Genomic DNA, 21,724 nt, shown 5'->3' on the forward strand with positions numbered 1-21,724 from the left:
CAAAGATGCATCAAAACATCCCTTAGAAAAATGCCCAGAATAGAAAAGATGAGGTGAAACAAATCAGTTTAGTAGTTACCACAGTCAGAGATGTTGAAATGAATTATGTTCTGGCTATGTGAATACGAAAAAAATATGCAAAGGATGCATGTATGCATAGTCTAATTAAAATCTAAAGCTTCTACTCAACATGTAATTTAATGCTACTGTTATTATTTTAATTACCTTTCTTTCCATACATCATAAGCTAATCATACCTACATTTGACCACCTTTTAAAACGATTACACTATTAAGTATTCACTTCTTTCTGCTGTCATTTAAATTAATGCTTACAGAGCAGCTATTATTTATGTCAGTGTATGCAGCAATTAAAAACTTAGTACTAAAGCAAGTCACGTCGGGGTGAACTTTTGGGTATTTCTCTATAATTACTAGTGATGGCTAGGTAATATGTATTGATTCTGATGAGTAACCCAAAGAAGAAAATAGTCCACAGTAAACCTAAAAAGGAGGGAAAATGTTGTTCAGGACTGTAAGAAATAAGCATAAAAACTATAGACAGGCCTAACTCAAGATTCTCCCACAATTTCTAAGCTGTTCTCATTGTGGAAATATGTCTCCATGCAAGTAAAACTGAAGTTTGCATTCTCTGTGCCCATACACTGAAACTTTGCTGAACAGAATGTCATCTCGCAGGCAGAGGGAATAATTTTTAATCCTAAAGCATGAAATGTGTAGTAGGTAATGACGATTTTTTTCTGTAGTTTACTTGGAATATTACTGTCATCCAATCTATTTCCAGAAATAAAATGTGACTATTCTACCTTTTTTAAAAAAGAGAGCTTTTCAAAGAATAATGAAAAAAAAAGCGCCCTTATTTTGACCATACATCTTCTGTCAGTGTTCAAAAACTGCACAGAGCATTTTTTCACACACACTCTTCTCTCAAGACCTTGCCACCTTTAAAGGAAATGTTGCAAGGAGGCACCTCCGCCATTAAACATTCTTTGTTTGCTGAAAGAACAGCATTTCCAAGAGAGTCAAAGTATCCCATGCCATTTGTTTACTCATTCTCAGTTATACTTGAAAAAAAAAATTTAAAAAAAAAAAAATCTAAAGTCAACTGCAAACCCAGCTTTGGCTATTGTCTCTTGCTCTGTGCAGAAAATCATTCAGGTTAAAGGCTTCTTCCCATGTCAGCAGGCAACAAAATCTGCTGGAAAACTGCAATTTATTTCGTGTCTTGTAATAGTTCAGGTTATTCACTTAACTTTCTTCCACCTCAAAAATCAAAGAAGATTTGGGTAAGTTTTAGATTGTTTGAGAGGATCTATTCTATTTTTGTTGTAACATAGCAGATTTTGTAAGGAAGAATCAGATCCTCCCAAAGACCTGGACTGCAGATAAGGCAATACTGCAGGCACTGAAGCGTGAGAGGATGATTCTACAGAGCACAGTGATCGAGCTGTGTGTCAACCCTGCTACTAAATGTCCATAATGTTAAAAGGAATCCAAATACAAAAAAAGAACGCCTTGAAACCCATACCAGTAACAACTTAGATCCATCTTATGTGCCTCAGTGAATTTTAGGCACTTCTCTGCATTTTCAGATTGCATTTTATACAAAATAGTGTCTCAGAATTTAAAACATGCAAGAGGTCTCTAAGATTATAGTCCTTCACATGCATATTAGAGAACAAAGCAAAAATGTACCAGATTGCCTATAAAAGGCAAATATAGATCAAAATAAAATGATTATCACTGTAGAAACGACCTGTTTGTGCTAAATGTCTTGTTTATTTTAAGACAAATTCTCACATATTTAACAATTACATAACTGTTTTCAAATAGTAACTAGCACAGAATGAAATACTCTACTATCCTGAACCACTTTACGAAAAGTTTGTTTATGCCTCTGTAGGTAAGGTATACAAAAATACACTAATTGTAGACAGATATAACAAAACTGCCATTTAAAAAAATAGAAGGGAATCTTGACTAAATGGGAAGGTAGCAGGACTAAAAGCACAGTTTAGACCAGAAGGCTGGAGAGAAGCAAGGATTAGCTTTTCTGCCTGTGCTGACCTGCCTCCTGAAAGTAGTCCCACCAACCCCAGAAAGTCTTCTTACTGTGGAGCTAATAGCCAGCCTAAATACAGCTGCAAAACTTCAAGGAGGCTTTTTTTTTTTGTACCACACAGCCACTGAGCTCAGAACTACATTCCTACAGAAAAATTTCTAAAATAATCTAAAAGGAAGAATACTTATGATAGAATGTCCAAAATACAAATTCAGACTATCTGTTTTTCACCTTGTTTCACACAGAAAGGCAACTGGCCGTGATGGACAGCTTATGGTGTAACTGCTCTGCTCGGTGGGAGATGGAACAGGTTTAGCTGGATTGCAGGAGCTGTGCCAGCTACAGGAGACAGCATAATCAACCCTTGGCAAAACCTGCCTCATCATTCAGCTGAGCGACTGCCAGCCAGAACCCCGCTGCTTGAAGGATGGTAACACTAAGGAGAGACTTTCTGGAAGGGAAATTAAAATTCAGAAAAGAAAATAAGACAGTGATTTTTCTGGGGTTCATCAAGATTATAAAAGACTTATTTTCTCTCAATCCTCCTTGCAAGGAAATGCAAAATTTTAAATAAACTTGGTACTTGTTTCATTTGGATGCATTAAATGATTCCTTTGAGCCTGTAAGGCCTATCATCCCTGAACAGACTTGTGCAGCTGCTGCACCTAATTTCATTTTGGCATGGAAAGAGGTTAGGACATGTCTGTGCAGTGCAGTCTCACTCTTCTCCCTCAAAGCAGGAGCTAGCATCATGAGTCAATAAAATTTAAAAGTGCCTTTCATCACCTACATTTGTACAGAGTGATTGCAACTTCAAACAGAACGAATGTAAGTAAAGGAGGCAGAGCATTGTATACAGGGTAACAGCTGATTGACAGGCAGAAATATAATTATGGATGATAAAAAAGGGAAAACAGAAATGCAAACTATTGATTTCTTGGACTAATTTAGAGCTCCGTTCCTGATGTTGATCAACAAGGCACGTTCACTTACAATAATCCAAGGGGAGTTTGTATTATTCACACGTCACTTAGGACAGTGAAGGTTAAAGGGACTTATTTTTCCCCATCCTTGTTTTTCTGGTGATCGAAATATATTTGAAAAGAACTTCTGTCTGAAATAGATATAGGATTTCAGACTCTAATGCAAACTGGTAAACATATTGTCATAATAAAAATCAAAGCACAGCAATCACCAGCTATCCAAAATCCCCAGCATTATCTTGGATATAGGGATGAACATATGAACTCTTGTCAAGCTGTTTGAGTCTAGTGCAGTGTAAAAAAGCAATTTAATATGGATCACAGAGAAGTCAGAAACCAAGACACTGCTGATCCAGAGATCAGCAATCACTGTCAAAGCAGACAAAGCTGCTGTTTCATAGTTCTTGGCCTCTTCTGCATCGGACTGGCACCCAGTGCCTCCCTCCCAAGCGATCGGGGATTCACTTCTCGTTAGAAGGAGGGGTGGCAGAATCCCCCCTCCCCGTCAATCCATGCCAACTAAGTTGAGAAAACACATAAAGGGCTCTTCAGTCAGTTCAGTAAGAGATAAATTGAGTGAGGGAAGGCTCATATATATTTTGTTTAAACTCTATTAGATTTATCTAAATTCCAACACATTAATGGTTTGCTCAGTTCCCAGTCCCCCCAAACAAAAGAAAGATGCTGACCAGCAGAGCACCCTCCACTCTTCCACAGACCCTCAGACACCCTCTCCCGTTGAAGACCAATCATAGAAATTAGGCTAAAATGAGGGGTTTTTTTTTAAAAGAAAGCATACAGGAACCTTACTCTGCGTTGATTACTCTTGATTTTTTAAGCTGGCAAGACTAATAAGCGAAGAATATACTTTCCAAGTTAAACCTGCAAGGACAATTCACATCTTTCCTCTATCTGCTCGCCTAGCAGCATCTGTAGATAATACCAGTTTTCAACACTAATATCTGTAGCATAGTATTCAAAAACAGTCATCAGTCCTTGGTCTGGGCCTACAAAACGTGGGTTTCTGCAACTGATCCAATCAAGCACTTCACAGCATTTGGTTTCTAGGATCACAGAAGGGCAGATATACCACTGAATACGACCAGAGATAAATAACCTCTCACTGAAAATCAGTAGCTTGAACTCTAAAGAACTAACTTACAACTTAAAGAGCATTATTTTGCCAGATTATCTGCCCTGATGAAATAATATTCCAACAAACAGAAGAATCTTGAAGCCTTCAAGATCGCAGGCAACAAGCAAAATCATCTACGTCTATAGGACTCGATCACATCCAGCATCTTGCTCTTCCCTCTTCTGTCCCCCTCACAGGATTTCATGGTGCTGCAAGACAGTTTCCCTCTGCAGAGCAGCGAGGAGAGCAAGTTCACAAAAAACACAGCAAAATTTAGCAGTAGAAATGCCAGGAACAAAATTCACCCAGCAAGCCTACTAGCTGGAGACAAAGTAAGCTTTCTATCCTGACAAAGGCAATTTCAGAATGCCAAAAAGCAGAGCCTGCTTAGTACTGGACTGTAGAGATGTGGCCTAGGGAGGCCAGAAAGAGAAAACAGCACATCAAGTGACTTTATATGACTTCACATTCTAAGGAAAAACTTCTTCATCCATCCAGTTTGTATGCACAACAATAACTTCAGGAAAAAAACTTCCTCAACTGTTACCACTTGAAAAAATAATAGCACAAGAATCCCTTCCAGTCTCTAACTACATGAGTTTTCTTCTGAACTTTCAGAAATTCAGGGCAAAAACTCCTTTGAGTACCTATAAAATCTCAAGTAATGCATTCCTTTTTCCTGGAGGGCCTGTCTTAAAATGCCTCTGATAATGCCAAGAGTTGATGTCTCTTTCTCTGAACAGATGGTAGCCACAAAGGCAGTATTAATGCACAAGTGAAGTAACAGTACCTTGTACAAAAGCTCAAACGGACTTTCTGTGAAGCAGAGCTAGTCATGCTTTAGAGAAAAGTGTTTTGCACCTTTACTTTATGTAAACAGGTGATCTTGAATCCTTTAACATCGAGATGGAAACCCACACACAACACATTTAAACCCCAACCCCATTGCTCATAATATAGTCGAATGGGTTGGTTTACTAACATTTTCTGGTTTTATAATATACTCCAATATACATTTAATAGTTTATACCTTTGAATTAGCCCTAGTTTTGAGCAGAAATTTGATGAATAATTTATTTCCATCTAAGAACAGCTCACATTCAGTATCAAGCATACCATCTCTTATTCAGTCACCAAATTATTCTGAATAATTTGTGACCCACACACTGTGGGGTCATAGTTTATTGAGGCTATTAAAGTTGCTCTGACTTTATTATTAAACTATAACCATCTTTAGCACAAATATACTGGCAAATTCAGAACTTCATCCATGAAATCATGAAACCCAGAGGTAGTCTTTTTCAGCTTTATTACGAAATGGCAGAATGAAGCCCAAAGTCTTTTCTGATCACATAAGACATGAAACTGACACCAAGATAAAGAGCCAGAGAAAAGCTGTATAGCTTCATGGTCTTCTGAAATGACAACTTCATGTCAATCCATGCTGTATAGTATTTCCCTTGTCATCTGATATAGTCACTAGTGTTAAATAATACAGCCTTTTTCTGTTATTGCCTAAAATCAAGTTCAGTATACAGCATGCTATATACACTTGTATCAGTGATAAAGAGCAATACAAATAGTCTGTTGTAAACTCTGTTAAAAGAAATGGCAAGTATTGTTTTTATAAAACTTGTGTTGGCTATACATGGAGATTTTCCTGTTTTCAAGCCTGATAATCTGCATTGCAGCTACGTTGTATCCCTCCCCCCCGAACCCCTCCCCAAAGCTCTTTTAAAGAAAGAACACTACTTAAAATGTGGAGAAAGTAATGCTCATATTAACACAACTTACTGGTAACCAAGTCTGCTAAAATCAGTATTTTCATAGATCAGAAAAAAAGGAGCATATTTTTAACATACTCTTACCTGTAATCTACAGTTTGAAATTCTTATAAGAAGAACAGATATTTAGCATCAGATTCTTGGTTATGTTTGGGTTATTGTTTTTCAGGGTTTTTTTCCCCCTCTCCAAATGTAGACTTTGCTTTTTTGGTATAGTGTAGAAAAAAACTGTAATCTGCCCAGCTAGAACATAAGCATAGTGCTGCCTTTGACGAATGTCATTAAGCACTAGAGAACTCTATGACGACGCTATTGTCATATACACATATGTCTATTAAAATCTCTTAGCACTGATGACAAAGATCAGTTGATTATAGCTCAGGTCATTTTTTTATATTGTATTAATGACACCAACTGTTCTACAGGCTGAACTTCTAGCTATTACAAGGCACACCTGCAAAAATGCATCTCTTCTGTTTCGCTTTTTTCCTTGAAACAAGCTCTACTATGATTACTCCTAGCTTGCAAAGCAAATACTAATTTCAGCATTTCTTGCCTGTATTATGATTTTAACACAGTATGTGTTATTCACCTAGGAAACCTTCCTTTTTCTGCTTCAGCAGTTACGATTTCTGCCTTTTTCTGACCTGAATGAGGAACAATCCATTACAACTGCACAAACCAAAATCGCACTGCTCATGTCTGTCAATCATTGCGAATACAGTTCTAGAATTTCTCCACAAATCTTTTAAGTGTGTTAGCTATTTAGTCTAAGATGTTAGATCTTTAGTGTAAGACATCTCTACAAATAAAAAGCAGCAGTCTCCAACCTACAGTGACTGACTGAGACAAAGGGAGGAAAATAAATTGTCATACCGGTGAACTCCACTGTTGCACATGATGATGTGACAAGCTCCAAGCCTGCTACAGAGTTCGGAAGAGACTGAAAGCAATCCAACTCCGGAAGCACTGCACGCCGTGTATGCGCAGGCGGCGGTGCGCTTGGATCGGATAAAGGACCCTATCAGTCGGTAAAGTTCATCCGAGCAATTGAGAGGCCTCATCAGCTGCAGGAGAGGGAGGGGGAGAGAGAGAGAGAGAGAGAGAGAGAGAGATATTTAAATATTTGCTATTGAGAGCACATGAAACGCTCTTTTAGAGCGGATCATCACAGATGCAGATGGAACGGCAGGGTTGGCTGAGAAAGCCGAAGCCAAATTCCATAGCATAAATGGAGAGCACAGTGTTCTGTTACAGGACCTACCACAACTTTTTCAAACTTTTAAATTCTTACCGTCACTGACCGTTTCATTCCCAGTGCTGCCTATAGAAGTGTTTTTAACTTCAGTAAATAGACCATCTGTGCCATTTCCATTAAAGGTATTGGCAAAAAAGGGAAGCCCAGGAAGAGGCAATCTACAACCATACACATATACAGGAGGGATGCCAAGGCTGGTTAATAGACTCACTGAGGAAATCAGCTTAAAATTAAGGCAACACTGTCCTTTTTTTTATGCAAATGTATAGTTCCTAATTCTGACTAACAACATAGAAAAATAAAAATGAAAAGAAGTGACAAAAACATACTACAAATCAAGAACAGTACACTTTATAGCCAGACTTGGAAACCTCAGCATCCCTGTACGGGAAATAAATGATCCACCTAGTAAAGAAGGCGGTTTCAAGTGGAAGGCTGTAAAGAAGACATTCACAAGACAGCTTTGTAGACCTCATCATTCCAAATCTCCTATTCTGTTTATTCCAGGAACACTTAAAGATTCCAACAAACCCCCATGCTACTCAAAGAATGAATTTTTTGAAAGGCAGATTAACTGCCTAAAGACTTTTTTAACTAATTAGGGAAATGGCAGCCTCACTTGCTCCTAAATGAAGGTTACTTTATTGGAAAGTAGAGAGGTCAAGTAAAAAAATTATAACAGTGAGCATATTTAAACCTGGACACAAATAGATATAACTTGGTTTAAGTCCTATTGGTTTAACTTGCATCCATTTAAATCGATTTTAGCTGGTGCTATTTACTAATGCAGAGCTACGGAGAATAAAGCAAAAGGCACAGCCACAAACAGATCACGCACTCACTCGCAGCTTCCTCCAATTGCAAAATAAATGCATTAGCTTAACCTAGCATCCCTTGGTCAGATCTGGATTATGAGATGCCTTTATCTTGCCCTTGAACTTGTCACTGAAATAGGTAGGGAGCAGGTTTAAGGGTAACAAGCACTCCACACACAGCTAAAGGTCTCCTGCTGCACCTGTGACTGCTCAGAAAGCCAAGCTGCCGGCCCACCAGGGAAGGAGAGGCACAGGCATATGTCCTCTCTCTCCCCTCCCATGCGGTCCAGCACGGATCCGAGAAACAGGAACCATCAGTCTGTTAACACTCGTGCTGGATGAGAGCGACATAAAAGTGTAGTCTGTTAGAGGGCTCAGCTGATGATCACTGCATTTCTCAAGCCACTGTAGCTCAGTCACTTTTGAAGTCAGTGTAGGCACGACCCTAGGAACTTCTTTTTTCCCCACTGTTGGGCTGCAATATGGGCATTAATTCTCCAACAATAGGAAAGAGCATTAAATGCATTTTCATAGCCCCCGGGATCTCTCATAGCCCCCGGGATCTCTCAGTCACAGAGGTTTAAAGCCAGATGAAGGCATTTGAAGCCAGCTTAAATGAGGAGGTTCAGAAGAAAGCCTTCTGAGCAGGATGCTGAAGGAGTATTTAATTTGTAACAGCGCTTCCAGTTTTCAGAACAAAGAACTTCTGCCTGCCCCTGCTCTCCCCCCACTGTATCCTTCCACCCTCCACATGCTCCTGGAGCAACTGCATTGCTCTGAAAGCACAGTGTGAAAGGAAAGCTATGGTTCCCCTGCTCAAATACACTGAAGCCCTCCAGCCACACCTTTTGATACAGAACCACATGGCACCACATTGACCACTGAAACAGAGGGGGGACAAAAAGCTGCAAGAGACTCCTCCTTTCCCTGCTCCCCTCCCCTTGGTGCCAGCTTTAAATAATTTCATCTTCTGATGGAATTAAGAAAGCCTCAGGAAAGGATTACAATAACACAGTGTGTAACATGCAAAGTTTAATTAGGAACTTAACATTTTTAATTACCTTATCTATATAAGCTGCTTTAGATGTTGAATTTGGAGGCAAGTTTGACTTGTCCAGGTAGAATGCCCTGAAAGAACAAACAGAATAAGGAAAAAACTGTTAATTATTTAAACTCCTGAACAAAATCTATTTAAGTGATTATTCCTAGACACCATCTCAGGTTGGAATTTTATTTTTTTAATTTCATGGTAAGAGTGGATCAAGGAATAATACAAGGGTAAACAGGCACTATCACTCTTTTTTTTCAAGTAATAAGGAACATTTTTTTGTTCTGGAGACAAAAACTGTCCCTCTGCCCTTTTACAGTACAGTGCAAAATTTTTAATACCTAGTTAGTAGAAAAACTGGATTTGAAAGTCATTTTCACCAAAGCTATCCATGAAAAGGTTTGTGGCAACCATCTAGATTTTAATAGTGACTGTGGGAAACATGGCATATAGAGTGCCTGAGCCTCATACACTATAATCTTTTTTGTATTAGCTGTATAGAACTGCAATAATATAAAACTGGAATCTCAAACACAAAACACAGTACTGACAGAGGAAACACAGACAGGCTCACAATAAAAAAAGAAACAAAAAAGCAAAAACTCTACAAGGGGCAAATATCCACCATACAAGCAAAATGGCATTTGCAGTGTGTGCACTCATGCATGCATGTGCAAATAAAAAACAACCTGCCTTTCTTTACAATTTCTGCAAACTTCTTTGAAAATGAATTAGTGCACGAAAGGAAAAGCCAAAAAAACCTGTCATTTACCTGAAGAACACCAATGTGACAGAATGTTTTTTTGTTGGAAGGGACCTTAGAGATCATGTAGGTCCAACCCCCCTGCCATGGGCAGGGACACCTTCCATTAGACCAGGATGCTCAAAGCCCCATCCAACCTGGCCTTGAACACTGACAGGGAGGGGGCAGCCACAGCTTCTCTGGGCAGCCTGTTCCAGGGCCTCACCACTCCCTAGGTGAAGAATTTCTTTCTTATATCAAATCTAAATCTAACCTCTTTCAGTTTAAAGCCATTACCCCTTGCCCTATCACTACAGGCCCTTGTAAAAAGTCCCTCTCCGGCTTTCTTTCAGGCCCCCTTCAGGTACTGGAAGGCTGCTATACAGTATCCCCACAGCCTTCTCTTCTCCAGGCTGAACAACCCCAGCTCTCTCAGCCTTTCCTCGTAGGAGAGGTGCTCCAGCCCTTGATCATTTTTGTGGCAGCCTCTGGACCCGCTCCAACAGCTCCATGTCTTTCCTGTGCTGGGTTCTCCAGAGCTGGACGCAGGGCTCCAGGTGGGGTCTCACCAGAATGGAGCAAGGGGGCAGAATCCCCTCCCTCGACCTGCTGGCCACGCTGCTTTCGATGCAGCCCAGGATGTGGTTGGCCTGCTGGGCTGCGAGCACACATTGCTGGATCATGTGGAGCTTCTCGTCAACCAACACCCCTAAGCAGAGAAAGCATACTTACTCCATCAGGTTTATCTATTGTTTACTAAAGTTCATCAACCCACATTCTCCCAGTTCCTTCTATAAGCTTTCACTTAATAATTAGTACCAGAAAAAGTTTTTATAAAATGGACAAATGCAACATGTGCCATTTTAAAAGACAAAGGTTGGCTAATTTCTGTGTGGCATAAAGGAGGCTGATATTTTGTACAAAGGGCTTCCATGCTATCCTTCTCTCCTAAAACAGGAAAACTTCTCTTACTCAACACCAGAAAGGAAAATCTTTAGCAAAGATCACACAGGCAGCACAGAGCTCTCCTTCTGTCCCCTTCAACTCAGGAACCCTAGAGAAATTCTTTTTCCTTTCTGTTTTATAAGCAAATTAACTGCTCACCATAGATGAGCTACCATTAAACATCTCGTAGGCAGAGGAAATACATTACCTGTCTCCATGATAACATCACAGTTTCTCTGCCTCTGCAGCATCGCTTAAGAAAAAAAGAGTCCCTGCCTATGGCAGCGGGGTTGGACCAGATGATCTTTGAAGGTTCCTTCCAACCCAAACGAATCAGTGATTCTCCAATCACAAAACTCATCCTGCTGGTTGAAAAGCTCCTAAAACCTGCTGGGGCAGCTGGAAATAGAAACACCTGGTAGGCTTCCCTACCTGGATGAGGCATCTGGTGAGAACCAGGCAACAGCTACCACTGCAGCACTTCTGGCCAAGGTTAAAACAAAACAGAACACACTGAACTATGGAACGTGTAGGGAAAAAAAAATGGATTCTCCAGTGGAAACCTCAAGGTATCACTACAATCCAGCTCCATTGCCTGTGCAAGAGGAGCAGACCTAACTGAAGGTCAGAGCTGAGCCACGACCCAGGCTGGAATTATGGAATGTGGTAATCAAATTTCAGTTGCAATAAAACATTAAAACAAATACTGAAAAGAATGTATCCTTGCACCCTAACTCTCAAATGACAGCATCATCTGGATCCTTCGGTCATGAAAACATTGATTAACATAACCTACATGGGTAAAAATCCCTCTCCCCTCTTTCTTCTGGTTTTATCTGTGAGTGAAGTTATTCATAGTTATATACTTGCAGGGCAAGGGGGCAGACTGCAGATTCGAATAGCCTTTTGTTCTTCAGTAATCTGGAACGACTGCACTGATAAAAAAAATCTCACCACCTTTAATGCTAATAGATTTTGCTTCCTATAGCTTTCCAGTTTTGAAAAGCATCTTCTCCGAAATTTAAGGTCTGAATTAATCCCCTTAGAAAGCACAGCAAAGCTCATCTAGTTCTGTTATTCCATTAAGCCTGCTGCATGATCCAGAATGTACTGTGTCAAAGGAAGCTGGAGACTATTGGAAGGAAAAGAGGTTTGCAGAGAAAATTACTCATAAATCACTTTGAGTGGTCACAGCACATAAAAGCTACCTCAGTAGCAACAGAGTAACCTTCTCCTTTGTTAGCAAAGCTACAAAACAAAGCATCTCCCTGCCATCCACCGAACATTATCAGACTGAAAGCCTATACTGTTTTTTCCTGCCATGCCACAGGAAAATCTGCTTCATTCAGAGTCTGTTCAGCACTCCCATTCTCTTTGGACTGTTATTTCAGCAAATTCAGCTGTCTTAAATGAAACTAGAAACCAAATATAGAACAGTACACACATTAATGGAGTGCATGGAAAATAATCAACTCAGGGTACAAAATGAAGCAACACGTACACTAGAATAGGATATACAATTATAGGAATTACTACATTAATTCAGTCAATTATTCATTAACCTAAAGAACAAACAAAAATCAACTATACACAACATTAATTTTAAATATCAAAATATCCTGTTACAAATGAAACTATTCCCCCCACACAACCAGATAACACTCCCAGATGTTTCTCAAGTGCTTTATTTTTATTGCTTTTCATAAAAACCGTCTTCAGTATTTTACAGAACATGACAAACTGTGGACAGCATATAAATTTCCAAAGCACTTAATTACTAAATGCTTGTTAAGGTCCTTAATCATATTTTATGGGGAAAGTTAATGGCAATCTTGGCATGGTGCCCAATTTGGACAATATTTTCTAATCCATTTCAAATGAACAAGAATGAAATCATAGCTCTTTGTCTGCAAATGTGATGCTGGTTTTGCTTCTAAAAGCCTTACAATTTCTCTATGCTGTAGCAGAAACGCCTTTCTTTAAAGAAAGGCTGAAAATCAAATAGGCATTAAAACTACAGGGGATTATTGCTGTGTTCCACTCTTGTAAGACATCCCCTATGTAACAACGTCAAATAATGGGACAAGTATGTCAAGGAAAACTTACACTTGAATGAGGTAACAAACATCTTAGGCTTCAAAAAGAAAAATCTATCAAAATGAATGTTTTCACAAGAAGTTTTCCCAGAACTTGACTACAAAGAAGATGCAGAAATACTGATGTTTTCTTAGTGAAGTCTTTTACAGGGTACCCTCCAAAATTGACCTGGACATGTAAAATCTTGAAAATTTGAAATGTTCGAAATTGAACCCTAAGGAGGCTCCAAACCTGTAGAGAGACACACTCCTAAGTAACTCTGTACATGCAAATAATTCAAGCAAAGCCAAGTTTCTCGTCTTATTCTCAGTTTGTTGTTCCAGGAAGCCCATAGCGTTATCCTAGATGTTGATCATCTTTGCTTTGAAATGTAAGGATAGTAAAGAGGATAAGTAAAGGACAGTAAAGAAGTGATTGGAGTGGGGGAAAGGGGGAGGGCAGATAATTGGGTTACTGCATTAAATAAAGGCTAGTTGGGGGTTCTGCTCTACAAAGGTTCACTTTGGTGATTTTATAGCAGAGAAGAATTTAGTCTTTTCTTCATTGCTGTGGCATACCTATAGATAAAGTCAAGAAAAGGATGGAAACATATTTTAATTCCACTTGATTTTCAATCCCTTGGTCACAAGATATTCAAGATCATGTAGATATGCATGGTCAAAGTGGCAAAGGATATATCAGTAGAGGTGCAGACTCAGGAAGTGTTAGGATTAGTGTCCCATTCTTCAGCTCAAACTACAAAGCATGTATTTATCACATTCATAAATAATATCTCTGTATTTGCATTTATATGCATACATACTTTTGTATTTCTTTAATAAGAATTCTCTGTTCTGCCATCTGGTTGTTAACAATATAGGTAAGCATGTGTATAGCGCGTGTGTTTTTTATATATACACACATTTGGCAATACCTTTACATGTATATAAATGCAATTGTTTCTGTAGTACAAAGTACCCATTGCAGAAAACTATTTGCTGTCACAGCAAATAAAGCATTTTACATGTTCTTTCTACTAAATGGTTAAGTCTCAATAAATGACAAATAACCAAGTATAATTCTCTCAGCGCATTCTAAGACCTAGTGATTTTAAATGATGCATCCTAACATCTGTGTCAGTGATACAATCCCGTGTAAAGTCTTATTAGTAGTTAGAGAAAGGTTTAATTATAACAAGAGAAAAATCATGACAGTATCACGATTTTAAATTCTCAAAGAGCATACATTCTGACTTTTCACAACTATTGTGCAAACTGCAGTGAAGAAGAGAGAATTGTAACACTATGTGGCTCTGAACTTACCATGGGTAATTCACATTTCATGTGTCAGTAACTCAGTAAACCCTTCCTTTGTATGTGGCACTGGTGAGGCTGCGCCTTGAATACTGTGCTCAGTTTTGGGCCCCTCACTACAAGAAAGACATTGAGGTGCTGGAGCGTGTCCAGAGAATGGCAACGAAGCTGGTGAGGGGTCTAGAGAACAAGTCTTCTGAGGAGCAGCTGAAGGAGCTGGTGCTGTTTAGTCTGGAGAAGAGGAGGCTGAGGGGGGACCTTATTGCTCTCTACAACTACCTGAAAGGAGGTTGTAATGAGGCAGGTGTTGGTCTCTTCTCCCAACTAACTAGCAATAGGATGAGAGGAAATGGCCTCAAGTTGCATCAGGGGAGGTTTAGATTAGATATTAGGAAAAATTTCTTTACTGAAAGAGTGGTCAGACATTGGAACAGGCTGCCCAGGGAGGTGGTGGAGTCACGATCCCTGGAGATATTTAAAAGCCATGTAGACATGGTGCTTAGGGACATGGTTTACCGGTGGAGTTGGCAGTGTTAGGTTTTCAGTGGGACCCAACGATCTTAAGGGTCTTTTCCAACCTAAATGATTCTATGGTTCTATGATTCCTGGCTTACTCAAGGCACAAAGTAACGAACCAGCTTTTGCCAGTCTCTATTGTAAACATAAGCAAACAGCACTGTGGGAAACAATGAAGTCTATGGGGAGGAGGATGTGACTGTAAGGCGAGACAAGCAAAATACACAGAGAAAAGAGGAGAATAATTAGATTCAGTCTGCACAGAAATACCTGCAAGTGAGGAGGGATGTTAAGAAAATTTCAAGAAATGAAACTTAAGGGCTTTCTTGGCAACTGTCTGCTTTAGTGGAAGAGACTGGGACCATAACTGGGACACAGAATTTCAGCCCTGGAAAGCCAAATTCCTAAAAAACTGGGCTCTTAAACAGAGAGGACAATTCTTCATAGTACTCCTCATTTTCTTGCAAGCCTGCAGAACCTGGCTAAACTACTGCTCTCCCACCAATTTAAACTCTCTCCCATCTGTGAAGAGGGCATGTTGAGAAACTGGTGTTTGGATGAGTACAAGTATCTGAGGTGCAGACTGAGGAGGATGCTTGCAAAGGAACAGCCCTACTATCCCAGCAGGCACATCACAGCCCTACTCCCAAACTTTATAAGCACACAAGCAGGAGATCATAGAAATGTAAGACTGGAAATGTGAAAACAGAAAGTCATGGATGACAAGTACTGCAAAAAAAAATACCATTTACTCTGTGTAACCCTGCCCACTTTTCACATGCTACATTTTAACCCCTGTTTTTCCAGGAATCTAGTCTCCAACGTGAGAGGGTGACGGAGCACTGGAACAGGCTGCCCAGGGAGGTTGTGGAGTCTCCTTCTCTGGAGATATTCAAGACCCGCCTGGACAAGGTCCTGTGCAGCCTGCTGTAGGTGACCCTGCTTCGGCAGGGGGGTTGGACTAGATGACCCACAGAGGTCCCTTCCAACCCCTACTATTCTGTGATTCTGTCTCTACCCACTTCTAAGAACACTTGAAACCATACTATTTGTGATGTGAAATAGAAGTTCTGGGGCCACAGACCAGTTACAGCTGCCTTCCTGCTTCTCCCATCATTGTCCAAACAGCCAAATCCACGCTCAACCCATTAGTACTAACTAATTGCTTCCATATTTGCCTTTCAGACAGTACATGTCTCCTTTTTGGCTCCTGATATTCCAGACATGGAAAACACTGTTAAAAAAGACCACATGCCAAATAGCCATTGGGTGGTCAGGGTTTCTTCTACAGCAACGAGCTCTACAAGCTGCAGGCCTGGGCTGGATTCGTCTCAGTGACCAGGAGTGAAAGAAAAGGCTCCACCGCTGATCATTGCGGATATGTGTTCTCTGCGTTTGCAGAGGATAAAGACAGCAGAATGAACCAGATAGCAAAGACTCAGGATGTGGGTCATTTTGAGATTTTTTAGTATAATCTGTTAAGACACATAATTTTCAATTTCAGAACACTACCTATAATAAATACTGATCACACTTTGTCAAAAGTCTGAAGAAACAATGAATTTACACTCACAGAAAGCACACAGCACTGAAAGAGAAAAAAAACACAAAGCTAAATTCAAGCCAGCTGGCAATATCTTTTAGACCAGCTAGACAAATTTAATTTACTTTGTCCAGGATCTCTCTATTCTCTCTCTGGTCTTGCTTCACTTCAATGCAATGAATGTCAATTTCTGTTCTACCTAAAATGCTTCTCATTAAGTTCATCAGGAGACAAATTTAGCTATTATTTCCTTGTTATGTCCTTCAGAGTGAATGCTTAATTTTCAGTCTGTCCTTCACAAAGATTTTGCATACGGAGAGAGTTCAGCCACCATTATCTAGTTCATTTGGAAGCACATCTTAAAAATCTAAAAGACATCAGATTTCCAATTTTTATAGTCATATAAACTACACGATAAATTTGTGTATGCAGTATTGCAGTCCAGTTTTACTGTTTTTTTAAACACAAAGCAATGTATCAAATGCGTGGTATCGAAAACAGGAAAATAGTTTTTCACCTATTTTGCAAATATCCCATGGCACTGAAAAGCAAATATTGTCACAGAATCACCCTCTGAAACCTGTAACTTTCCTCAGGTTACTCTCTTCTGAATTTGATGACAATGACAAAAATTGTTAATGTTGCTCATTAACATGATGCTCACCGAAGTGGATAGACATGAGGAAAAGGAGAGTAAGACTACAATCACAGGACAACAGGGGCACAAGGACAAACAGCATAAGCTTCTTAACCACATAAGCAATTTGGAAAAGCTTTCCACTGGAAACAGTGGGGGAAGGAATCTGCCAGTTTTAAGGTGGATTTTAATGCACTTCTTACAGGAACTGATAAATGATCTGGTCTTTGTGATAACACGGGTATTGTCTTGAGGACCCATCAGTTTGTTCCAGAGACAGACAAGCTCTTTCCTTCATAGTAATTAACTGTTTCTAAGTGGATATGTCCTTTATGTCTTTGGCTCTCCTTTATACCAAAGCAACTATTAGAAAATTTTAGTTCAGCCTGAAGCCATGAGTGCCATCACATCTATTTTCTGTCTTGACTAAATTACATAGGATACGTAAAACATCAGCTTGCCAAGAAGCCTGCAGCTTGAGAGGCTGCTGTGCATGTATACGTGTGTATAAATAAAAAAGATGTTATATTCCTCAGACAGATTTTGTTCCATGCTTGCATAAATTCTAGGGGCAGAAATAGTTTCCTTTTCTTGTCTTCTTAAAAATTAAAAAAAAACCCAAGAAAACCCAACAACATGAAAACGTTATGGAATATAACATCCCTGAATAAAGAATTAAATTAAATTTGCCATCATTCTGTGGAGGGTTACCTACTCCATAAAGTAAATACAGGAGGCTTCAGACAGAGAAACTGTTTGAAGTTACACTGTAAATGAAACACTTTAAAATGACAAATACTACATACAGCGTAATCAAATGTTCAATGTAATGAGGGTAGTTAGCTAAATCATTTGTGATTAGATTCACTGATTATAATTGCTGCCTTAGCATAACAAACTTGCATTTACCCCCTAAAATGATATCAAGAAAGCAGCAACATAGGGAAAAAAACCACAAAAAACAGTCTTTTCCCTTTACTGCTTGCTTTAATTTCTCTTCTATTATGGCTGTACAACAGGCTACAAAAGCAGCTGCAAATAACCCTGGATACAGCTGACTTCAAAGAGTAGTTCCACATCACACAAAACGGCAGGCAGGAAGGAAAGAACACTTTTTCCAGACTTCCTTTGTCTATTGATGCACAGGCAAGTTAATGACTACACAGTGGTAATTAGCACCCACACCAGCGGCAGGGATGGAATAGTGATCCTCAGCTGTCTGTCCCACAGCATGATCCTATCTTTGGAGTGAAGAACTGGGTCATCATACAGTCAGGGACATCACAAGAAAGTGCCATGCTGGGGATAAAAGTTACGGGAAAGTAGAGCTCTCCTAACTTCACCTTCATCTATTACTTTGCATATTTCCCTCTGAATATTCCTAATCCAAGCCACCATAACATCAGCAACCAAATTTTAAAGGTGTTTAGATGTCTAAATGCAAGCATAGGTGCTGAAGAGGCATTAAAATGTTATGAAGCTAAAAGCCAGCGATTTCACCCATTTCTCATCAGCTAAAAATTATCTCCACTGACAGATTTGGAATCCAAACAGGTATATTGATGTGCAGTTTTAGGCACCTATATTCCACCATAGTTTGCTCTTGCAGTCAACCATGTGCAGCAAAGCACACTGCAGAGACCCAGAGCTGGAAGTGTGCTTGATACAGTCCCAGCCCTGCACCCCACTGAATGACCTCTGCCCTGAACATCCTCTCTGCCTTTGAGATACATCCCTCATGTGCACAGGCACGTCCAGAAGAAAACTCATAAAAAGCAGATGTGCCTGGAGTTTTCTGACTAAGAAGCTATCCAGGAGCACCCAAGAAAACTGCTTTTTAATAGAATATCATAAAAGGGACCCAATTTTTTGCCAGAAAGAGAATTCATAGAATCATAGGTTGGAAAAGACCTCTAAGATCATCAAGTCCAACTTTCACCCCAACACCACCATGCCTACTAAACCATGTCCCAAAGTGCCACATCCACACATTTATTGAACGCCTCCAGGGATGGTGACTCAACCACTTCCCTGGGCAGCCTGTTCCAATGCAAACAAATGAGAAAAAAAAAAAAAGACTAATCTGATAAAATGTCAAATACTCACAGAGAAATGAAGACTGGAACAGTAAGCTTCCCTACTACTGTAGACTGAAGGTCCCTTCCTGGACCATCAAGTCCAAACCTCTTATAACTTGACAAACATTACAGAAGTTGTTATTCCTGCACTCACTGAGGTCCATTTTAAGAAATGGATTACTTTTGGCAGGAAGCTAATCCAAAACCTGATTTCTATGAGGATAAAAACTGTTCTCATATCCAACTAAATGTCTTATCTTAAAGTCACTATTCAGTCCAAGGACTGGCTGAGTTATGGCCATTCAGCTGACCTGTCTGTCAGGGTCTGTCCCAGCTTCCAACTGGCCCGTGTTGCAGCCAACCTTTTGGTCACAGTAATGATCGTAAGATTTACTTCTATGCAACATATAATAATAGCCCCCAGACTGAATCTCACTCTGCAGGAAAGAAACCTTTACCAAATACAAAAATTACATTCAAAGGGCAGAACGTATTTTAACTAAATAATTCTTAATGCAGTAATGCTTCAAAAATTACAAGTAAAGTTTACCCTCATGCTTTTACAATTACATGACTCAAGATTTGCAAGAGAATACTTATAACTAACCAAGCAGTCCAAGTAAACATAGTGCATTTGTGAGTTTTCGTTATTTCTATCACCCTTTGTAGTAGTTACGGATTCAAATACCATTGCACCCTGCACTGTTGAAGCAAAATGGTCTTTGGCACCTGGAAAAGCAAAAGGACTGATTCAGGATGGAAAAAGCCTATTCACATGGCACGGAGTACCAAAGGAGGAAGATGGGGAAGAGTGGGAGGAGGCAGGAGAATACATAATGGGCTCACTTAACATCAGCCTCTGTACAGGTCAGATACACAGGTTCCTTCTGGTCCTCTTCTAAATTAGAAGACAACTGCTGAGCTATCAAACACACAGTAATAACGATCTTTAAATCTTTGCTGACCTAATTACTTTCACTTGGTTGTACTGCATGTTTCTCATTAGCAAACAATTTGATGAGGTTAAATTTACATTGCTGGCAACTACCAGCACCAGCCCAACCTGCAAACAGAATTTGAGTATAACTTTTTTTTCCTTATCAGTGTCAGAGAAACTGAAGTAGTGAACTACAAAAATAAGTGCAATCGCTGACCGTGAAAAAGAAATCCAGCACCATCAAGAATAGTTGTGGGCCAGATGCTGAAGATTTCCCAGCAGTTTCAGAAATTTCATAAACTAGGTGTTGTGTGGTTTTAAAAATAACATCTTTATTAAGATAAAGGACTTCCTATATATTGCTGGGGTAGGGGATTTTGCCTCAGGAACTGTAGAGAAACTCAACTTTAGCTGGGCTTAGAATAAAAGTTCCCTTATATTCTTGATTAGATTCAAATAGCTAGGGTTAAGTCCATTACAGAAGATGGAGGGACATTCTCTCCCTTCCACATAAGAATCAAATTCTACAGCCAGTTTTCAACTGTCTTTCTTTCATTCATTCTCAAAAAAATTATAATCTTATCATTACTACTTCATAGTTGAGGTAGTATTTGCAAAAGCCCCAAAGCAAGAACCATGAAAGACAAAAGCTCTTGTGATGCCCAAATCAGTGTCAAGGAGGACAATTTTACACTTGGACGTATTGTATCACTTCTGACAGTGTGGAAAAGCTGGTCACAGTTCCATAGTTATGAATGAAATTTGCAATAAAAGCAAGGATTAAGCTTCTTGACTTTATATGGTGGATAAAGGTTATCCTTCCTGAAATCTACTGAAAATTTACTAATATATCTCTTGATTTACTAAAATAAATAAATTCTAAATTAATTCTTTTAAGGCATATATCAGTATCAGATTTGTGACCCAAAAGACATCACATTCCTCAAAAATGTTCTATGTACTCAAACTTTAACAAGGCTTTACCACAAGAAATGAAGAGGTAGCAGAGTTAAGGTACTACTGATTTTTTAATTTTATTGTCCTGCTTGGGTACATGCCAAGTTAGGCCAACATATCCATTTGTAAGTGGGACCATACACAACGAAGTGGTCCCATCTGTTTCACATTATTACAGCATTATTATCTAAATGCGTCAGGAATAAGAGAAACTGAACTTGCATTAAGAGTTCTCATCAACGGATGGCTTGGCTGCAGTGTCACTGCCAACCAGTGGCTTCATTCCCACTAGTCCCCATCCTGTTCTCCCACTACCTTCTCCTTTGCTGTTGCTCTCATTTGTTTTCTGCTGCTCTAGCAACAGAGAGAGTATGAGACGGTAATCAGATGGTCATTTCACAAGCAAGCAATGCGTTCCTTTTCCATGGAGAAAGAATGGTTTATGGATTGTGTCTTGAATGACTGACTTTACTACTGATTAGGTGGTTCTGCACAGAGGATTCCTTCCACATAAAGAGTTTAAGATAGTATTATTGCACTTCAGTATGTTTCCAGGGAATATTCAATTTCACTTTTTTGTTCTTCTTTAGAGCAATTATCCAAATGTTAATATATTTTGCTGCTGTAGTTACTTTATTAGATTCTCCTGGCCAAACACCTACACAGGCTAGCAAATGGGAGAACGAGAATGAAGCGTCTACTTTTCTGCTCTTCACATTATGTCAGTGAATTCCCAAAGCTGTTTGTGCCTCATTTAAGAAATGGGTAGAGTTCACCAGAAAGCAAACAAAAAAAAATCAATCACTGAATTTTCTCATCAGACATTAGATGGCTGGAAAAAAATATAAAATTTTTCTACTCTTGTGACTGGACAG

At 39.4% G+C, this 21,724-nt stretch overlaps 1 protein-coding gene across 2 annotated transcripts in view; it reads right to left on the reverse strand.

Moving 5' to 3' along the window:
- PREX2 (phosphatidylinositol-3,4,5-trisphosphate dependent Rac exchange factor 2) overlaps window positions 1–21,724 on the reverse strand; it is a 192,078-nt gene that overhangs the window by 23,467 nt on the left and 146,887 nt on the right. For both annotated transcript variants that reach the window (XM_075416030.1, XM_075416031.1), the window contains 2 exons: window positions 9,119–9,185; window positions 6,861–7,051 (listed from right to left, as the gene is read on the reverse strand). In XM_075416030.1, coding sequence (XP_075272145.1) covers window positions 6,861–7,051; window positions 9,119–9,185 — 258 coding nt within the window. The remainder of the gene's footprint in view (window positions 1–6,860; window positions 7,052–9,118; window positions 9,186–21,724) is intronic.

This window comes from Opisthocomus hoazin, chromosome 3, assembly GCF_030867145.1.
Source record: "Opisthocomus hoazin isolate bOpiHoa1 chromosome 3, bOpiHoa1.hap1, whole genome shotgun sequence".
Classification (NCBI taxonomy): domain Eukaryota; kingdom Metazoa; phylum Chordata; class Aves; order Opisthocomiformes; family Opisthocomidae; genus Opisthocomus; species Opisthocomus hoazin.